Consider the following 7478-nt stretch of genomic DNA (forward strand, 5'->3'; position numbering starts at 1 on the left):
ACCTTTGATTATGATAGTGAAACACGTTAAAAAAGGATCAACAACTGAAACCTATTGTCTACTAATATTTTACCAGTTTCTTTATTGTTGTTGTTTATGTACCTGTTTTTTTTTCTTTATTGTGTACGCTGGAGCACACTTTTCTTCCCCTGTATATTGAGTACTGTAGATGACTACAATGACAGTAAATTCTACCTTGGACCTTGCAACTTGTATTATTTAAAATCTATGAGATAATAAATAAATGACAAAAGTACTTTACAAAGTAGTCATTAATTTAATTGATTTATTCTGTCTCTTCTCCTGTTTTTCAGTTTTATGTTGGCATGCAGTTGCATATTTCAGGCATGACATTGAGAATAATACGTTAATATGATTCGAGAGCTGCACAAACGACTGGTACAGTTAAATCCCAGATCATCCAGTGTTCATCACACTACACCTACAGTTGCAATAACTGAGCTTGAAAATGTACCTGCACGGTAACTATTTTCAGTTTTGTTTGCCACTCCTGAATGACAATAACTTGTTCAGCTTACATGAGAAACAACCTTGTCCTGATAAAAATCTGTTCAAATATGCCTTAAATAAACAAGATGGTTTAGCAAGATGGTTTGACAAAATATACATTAATTGCACCTCAAGCAAAACATATTTGACACATGGATTTTTATTAAAGAAAAAATATCATTATTTCTCAGAACATTTCCTGAACGGCACCATTTACATGCATCCATATGGAATTATTAGCAATGTAATCCATTGATTGGTTTCCACTAATATAATTATTTATGATTGTTCTCTTTTTTTTCTTTTTCTTTTTAAACCTGCACCCTGTCAAATCACTGTCTTGCTCAATTCCACCCTTTCTAAACTGCATGGGAAAAGCACAACACAATATATCTATTGCATTCATTTATTTAAGATTACAGACAGATTCCCTGTAGCATCAGCCCAAACACCATTTCTAATCAAACATGGTGGCATGGAAGACAGAAGCAGTGGCGGAGATAATGGGATTCCTAATTGGAGGAAGAGCAGGTAACAGGGCAGGGCTGAAGGAGAGGAATCATGGCAGATGCGTCTCAGTTACACTTCCCCTCTTTCATGGCTTTCTTCTCCTCTTCAATTTCTGTGCAATCACAAGAGAGACAGACAGAGACAAAGACTGCATGATCAATCTATATTTGAGTCTGGAGTTCACAATTGTTGTCAGGACAAGAACACAAACTGATACAACACTGTGTTTAAATATTATCATCCTATGTTGATCAATTTTAAACCCCAACTCTGATGTACACACCATAAAACAATTACAACCTAAAGCATTAGTGTTAAATATTCTAGACGGTGGTTGACTACGCAGCAGCTGGTTGGACAGATGGTTCCACTCATGAGTTTGGCTCTGTTACTAATGAGCTGCCAGTACTTCCAGTCAGTGGTCACATGTTTCCCTCTCTCAGTTTCTCTCCAAATTATCAGGTGTGTACTGACTGGAGTGCAAATACTCAATAGCATCTTAAATTAAATAAATACCTGCCTTGATAAAAGCCCACACCTTTTAAACTCCACACTCCCAGTTTGTGACACAAGCTTTCTGTTGAAAATGTGTAGCCTTCAATTCTACACTGACATCACTGTTAAATCATTGGGGTTATTTTCTTAGATTTAGACTGCTTCCTGGCTTAGTAGTACTCCTCATGAGAGTGTGTAAAATCTATGTAATGCTCCTTTAATGTAATGTCTGATTATGATTTTTGCAACAATGTACAACATAAAAGTTAAATGTAAAATTTGTCAGGCCACAGGAGTCAACTTTGAAATTACTAAAGACATGATTTTTGTAAAATAATGACAATTAAGTAATAATATTTAGTCCAGTTGACTGATGTAACTTTTGCTGAACAGGGTCATTTACAGGTATGATACATGCTAAAACACCTCAAGCAGCGATGAGTCATAATTAGTGAAGTGACTCAGTAATGTCGATTACACAGCAACATCTAACATTAGCTAATATTAGCCACCATAAGCTGCTGGTCATACCAGACAACTAAGGATGTAGTGGCGCAACATCTGTGTCCTGCTAATGACTTTAACTTCTCATTTATAAGAGGAATAAAGTGCTATTTTTTACTTTAAAAATTACATAGTCCCACTTTAACGCTTGAAATTTAGTTACAAACTGGACAGTAAAAGACACACATTGTGCCAAAGCAATGTTTAACACAGGTTCCTCCTTCCACAACAGGACAAATCCCAGTAAAAGCTGGCATATCCACCAACAGTGCCACCTGATTATTATGATCTGATAATAAACAGATGAGGGTGCAGTTGTGTGTTTCTTTTGAACTGGTTGGCATTAAGCAGGGAGGGGCCCTCACAAGGTTGGGTGTGTACCTGCAGTTAATCAGTAATACAGTGTTTGCAGTTGACTTTCAAAATGATAGGCAGGAAGGAGCTGAACTACACAAGGAGCTGAGGAAAAGGTAAAACTTGCATTAAAGAGAGAGCAAACTTGTTTTCTCTCAAACACCTACCCTGCTGGGTTGGAATATAGTTTTTTTCTTCCGTGTTAGACTTCTTTAGTTTTCCCTTATCGAACTTCTCCACCTGCTGGATGACCTCCTGTTTGTCACTCATTTTGGAAATGTTCTAATGGAGAAAAGTGGGAGAGAGAGAGAGAGCAAAATTGTTATTTGTATCAAAACACAGATGTGGACTATTAACAGGTAATGAGAAAATGTTAAAAGAATGCACACAAAAGCCTTATCATTTCATCAGTCAAGATGTTGTCTGCAGCAGCCTACATGCCCATACAGGTATACAATGAAGCTCCACCTTAGTTAAAAAAGCCAGTACTGGAGTTATGTAAGGCAGCCACAAGAATCAACCTGTAGCCTACCTATTGTATGACCTACCTGCTCACAATGAGAGAACGGCTCTAATGTGATGTCATGTTATGTTAACACTGTAATGTTACTTACAGGTATCCAGTTAAAAGTGGGTGGCAACATGCTTTTCTTGTACATTGATCTGCATTTATGTGTGATAATTAAAGAGATTAGGAAAATACAAAAATGTACACCAGGGCCAAAGAAGCGACCAGCAGGGAAGTAGGAACATAACTGGGAAATGAAATGCTTCAGTTTTGCAGGTGAAAAAAAGTTTGATGAGGGCATAACATTTTTCCTAAAGATATAAGACAAAAGCAAAACAGCCTGCGTTTCAAAAGACTGCACAGCATGAAGGTGGGTTCGTCTTATGTTAAACATCACATCAAGGATATCACACGTGAACATACTAGTAGGCCTACACACTCACACACACACACACACACACACACACACACACACACATTATAATGGGGTTTCACTGCATTGAAATGGCTGTGTGGCCTATATCAGAAATACTGCATATCACCTATAAACCTTTGATACACTGAAATAATTTCTTAACATTAATTATGTTTGTATTACACCGCATTGCAATGATTAAGTGTCTTGAATGTACGAGCTGAAAAAAAAGAGACAATTCAGAACAATTTTACCTGGTGCAGGGGTGCGCAGTGAGAATATCCTCTACAGGTAAGATGTGTCTGGTTAACCTGTGCAAAGCCAACGGTTTAAATAGAGACCGCACGCCCTTCTGCACGCCAAGACACGGATGCTCTCGCTCTCATTGGCTCCCAAAGCTCAGACACCTCCCTACAATATTATAGGCTGCATCCTGGGCATGGCTGCCCGTTATTATCATGCAATGTTGTAATCATTTGAATAATGTGTTCCTCCCCTGTACCTGCGTTGAAGAATGAACAGAATGTGAAGCTGATCAGGCCCCTTGAGATCCCATTATGATGTGGACGACTTCATATTTTTGTTTTTACAGCAGTACCATCTAGTGGACTGGTAATGACATTACATGGTTAGACAAAAATCAATCAGAAAAGTCATATCAAGTAAACCACTCACACGCACGACTGATAAGATTAGTTTATAAATGCACTTTCAGGGAATAAGTCTTTATTCTGCAATAATTATTTCACAGTTACATGTTGAGGTTACAAACAGGCAGTTCAGGGTCAAAGCACAAACCTAAAATTCCCAATAGCCTAAAAATACAGCTATCATTAGGTTGAGAAAGGGCAGTACAATGCTGTATCACTTCACAGTTATAATATAATGTGATGTACATATTAGACTTAGGTGATACACAGCAATTTATTATTTCAGCAAAGAAATATGTAAATTCAGTGAATTTGCATTTTTGTGTGCCTTTTATAAAGAAATGTTTATTTTGTATATTTTTTTCATAGTTGCTCTGTAGTTGTGTAGTTAATTTACAGACTGAAAAATGTGTGCTGCAGAATTCTGCTGTTTTTTAATGGTTTGGATTTGCAGCAAATAAATAGAGAATACCTTTTCACAGGCATTTTGTATTCTTAGCTAGACAGATATCGTAATGTATCATTTGAGGATTGTCTAGTGATATATCGATTATTGCAAAATTGCTGTATCGTGTATCTTATCATATCGTGAGGCACCCTGCAATTCCCACCCCTATCGCACACACACTTCATGAGAGGCAGGGTACAACCCAGATGGGTTGACAATGTATTACAGTACTATATAATGTATATATTTGTTTCCTATCAAACAAATATATATATATATATATAATGTGTGTATATATATATATATATAATATATATATATATATATATATATAATGTATATATTTGTATCCTATCTCACTGTATTTGTTTCAGACCATTAATTCATATGGAATACCTGTATCATGCATAATATTAATTACATTGTCAATACACCATGAACATGCATCTCCTTCATGCACTTAAAGAAGCACCACAGTGATATAGTGCACTTTCAGGTATTTGGGTGACTCCCAAAAGACAGAGTGATAATAAGGCAGCAGAGGCTGAGATTTCCTGAACTTCAGTCCCAAATACTGGTCCAGCCCTAAAAAGCATGGATCCTACTTTTCCCACACTAAAACCAATCTTGTTGACGCCACATGCCTGGTAAATAACCATCCTTTACAAAGTACAAACCCCAATTTGTAGCTCAGGCTTTATGTTCTATGTAAGTTATATTCTCCAGTCCAAGATAACCCTGACAGCATCATCAGAGTTCAGAAAACTCCATTGTGACCTTTAGTCGATGTAATTTCTTCCTTCTACTGGCAAAAATTCCTGAAAATACTTGTGAAAAGCAAAGCTCCTTCACAAAAGACTTTATACACCTGTTTTTACAGTAACATCTCCCATGATAAGTAAACTGACTTTGATGAGTAAAAGTTCCCCTTTAAGACAATAAAAATACAAGGCACCTGTGATTCACCAGTACCATATTTATATTTTTCAAGTGCATAAACTACTTTGGTTCATAATAAATACTCGCCCACCACCATGGAGGCTGGGGTTCAAGTCCTGGCAGTGTTTGTTGGTGTGGACCAGCAGCCTGCTTCACCAGCTGTGTGTAAGTTCAGACCTAGCCTGGTAATAACGTAAATTATTATTAAGTTAAGATTTATGCATTACTAAAATAAAAGTGATTGCACCCTGCTAATAAGGGCTTCCCACTGTGTTACAAACTGATGCCAAAGGGGTCTTGACCATGAGTCTATATCACAGACTATATGTGATGACTTGGGAGTGAATGGGTTGAGGGATCATGTCCTTGAGGCTGCGCTTGCGATTACGAAGGGAATCGAAGACATTTTGACATGTCACAAGGGAAAAGCACAGGGGAAAATAATAAAATGAATGATGGTTCAATTCAATTCAGCTGCTTCCAAATCAGGGTCCTGGTACTGTACAAGCTGTCTTACTGTCACGGCATATTGGGACACATTGCCATTGTTAATGTCATTAGTAATAGTAACACTGCTGCGAAATATCTGCAAAAAAAGGTGGGACGTGTGGGAGGTAAAGCCCCTTGTTTGCAGATATGTTTACCTTCAAAGAGCAGTGATAAGGAATATAACACAAGGGGCTCAAAATACAACATTTAAAAAATTTAACAGTTGCATTGTTTTCTGGACAATAATTAATACAAACAATAAAACAAACACTCTTCAGCTTGAATTTTTCTTCTGCCAGTCATAGATAGCAGTGGTGATTCCCCATGTGATGCATGATCTCAAAATAACCAGAGAACCGCCTCGGTACAGCAGAGCCACACTCCGCTGCCGAGATTTCCACAGCATCCTCCAATAAGCCATGACCCCCGTCACCTCCCCTCCCACCTGCGCCTGCATGTTGGCAATTAGCACAGACAGTGGGTAAAGAGCCAGGCTGATTGCCATGGAGGTCAGCGTCCCTGAGAGAAAGGAGGAGACCAGCGGCGAGAGCCCCTGTCCCGCTACGACATCACACACGGGCCCCTTCAGGCCAAAGTATAGCGAGCTGCCAAGAGCGTTGCGGGCTGTGATGGGCAGGAAGGCTTTGTAGTACCCTATGACCAGGCTCTGTGTCTTCAGCCTGACAAGAACGCTTTTCAACGTGGGGAGATGACGGTCGTTTTGGCTGTTTTGCAACACATTCTGGACACGCTCAAGGGGGGTAAAGACAACAGCCTCTACCAAACCTGCACCAAACCCAGCCAGAGCAGGCAGGGCAGAGGTGGAGATGACACTTTGGCTTGACAGAGAGAGCTGGCGGAGGAGGGTGTCCTGGAGGCCAAAGAGCAGGGTGCCATTCAGCGTCCTCATCAGTAATGGTGGGGACACACCCCTGAAGAGCTTTACAGGTCCCTCTTTGTAGAGCTGTGCCACTACCAGGTGAAGTGGGCTGTTGTTGATTTGTTGACGGAAAACAGTTTTGTAGACAGGAAAGACAATGAGGGTGGATACCAAGCCAGAGGTTCCTCCGAGCAAGTAGCTGTGGAAATATATCATTGGTTCCCTCAGGCCCTCCTTATCTTGTTCATGGTGACGACTTTCTGCCATCCTTAAGCTGAGTAAACATTGAACGACAAATCAAACTGATACCGAAAATGATGAAATGAAACTAGTCAAAATGTAGACAACCACAACATAACAAAAAAAACCTTAGCTTAATAACTTGAATTGTACTCAGTGATCAGAAACATTTAAGACAAACCAGGGATGAAATATACTTACCAAGTCAGCAAAAACAGAAAATGTAAAGCGTTGTGTCTACTTTAATTTTATGCCGTTCATTGTTGGAAGTTGAAGGCAGCACGGGCTTTTGTATGTTTTCCAACACTGCACAAGGACAGGGCTAATTCCTGGTTATCCTTCCAGTTACCTGGAAACACGTTTTCTATCCGTTTCGATAAATTAACTGCCAAACCTCGTCAGACTAACGGAATTAAAATCACCGATGCACTGAGCCTTAACCTGCCGGTGTACATCATTGATCCGTCCCTTCAAGAATAACCATTGGTTATGACGGTTTACGTCACGTGGTCTGCGATTGGTTATTTCTCCTATCA

At 39.2% G+C, this 7478-nt stretch overlaps 2 protein-coding genes across 2 annotated transcripts; both read right to left on the reverse strand.

Moving 5' to 3' along the window:
• Positions 1 to 652: 652 nt before the first annotated feature.
• On the reverse strand, positions 653 to 3704 carry tmsb1 (thymosin beta 1). Its single transcript, XM_038700329.1, has 3 exons — positions 3551 to 3704; positions 2541 to 2655; positions 653 to 1132 (listed from the first exon to the last, which is right to left on the reverse strand). The coding sequence occupies exons 2-3, from the start codon at positions 2641 to 2643 to the stop codon at positions 1086 to 1088; spliced, it is 150 nt and encodes a 49-aa protein (XP_038556257.1). The 5' UTR covers positions 2644 to 2655; positions 3551 to 3704; the 3' UTR covers positions 653 to 1085.
• A 1646-nt stretch (positions 3705 to 5350) lies between these two features.
• Positions 5351 to 7387, reverse strand: LOC119888131 (solute carrier family 25 member 53-like). The gene is made up of 2 exons (XM_038698584.1): positions 7144 to 7387; positions 5351 to 6976 (listed from the first exon to the last, which is right to left on the reverse strand). Exon 2 carries the CDS (start codon positions 6967 to 6969, stop codon positions 6097 to 6099), a length of 873 nt encoding a protein of 290 aa, XP_038554512.1. The 5' UTR covers positions 6970 to 6976; positions 7144 to 7387; the 3' UTR covers positions 5351 to 6096.
• Positions 7388 to 7478: the final 91 nt, after the last annotated feature.

The sequence above is a fragment of the Micropterus salmoides genome, unplaced genomic scaffold (assembly GCF_014851395.1).
Source record: "Micropterus salmoides isolate LMB-PRFRI ecotype aquatic unplaced genomic scaffold, ASM1485139v1 Ms_hic_scaffold_5, whole genome shotgun sequence".
NCBI classification, from domain to species: domain Eukaryota; kingdom Metazoa; phylum Chordata; class Actinopteri; order Centrarchiformes; family Centrarchidae; genus Micropterus; species Micropterus salmoides.

Bases quoted from the DNA above. Each gene is read 5' to 3' on its own strand.
- tmsb1 (XM_038700329.1), bottom strand. From the start codon at position 2,643: ATGAGTGACAAACAGGAGGTCATCCAGCAGGTGGAGAAGTTCGATAAG. The intron at 1,133-2,540 runs GTAGGTGTTTGA...GTGATTGCACAG, and splicing joins CTATATTCCAACCCAGCAGG to AAATTGAAGAGGAGAAGAAA.
- LOC119888131 (XM_038698584.1), bottom strand. From the start codon at position 6,969: ATGGCAGAAAGTCGTCACCATGAACAAGATAAGGAGGGCCTGAGGGAA.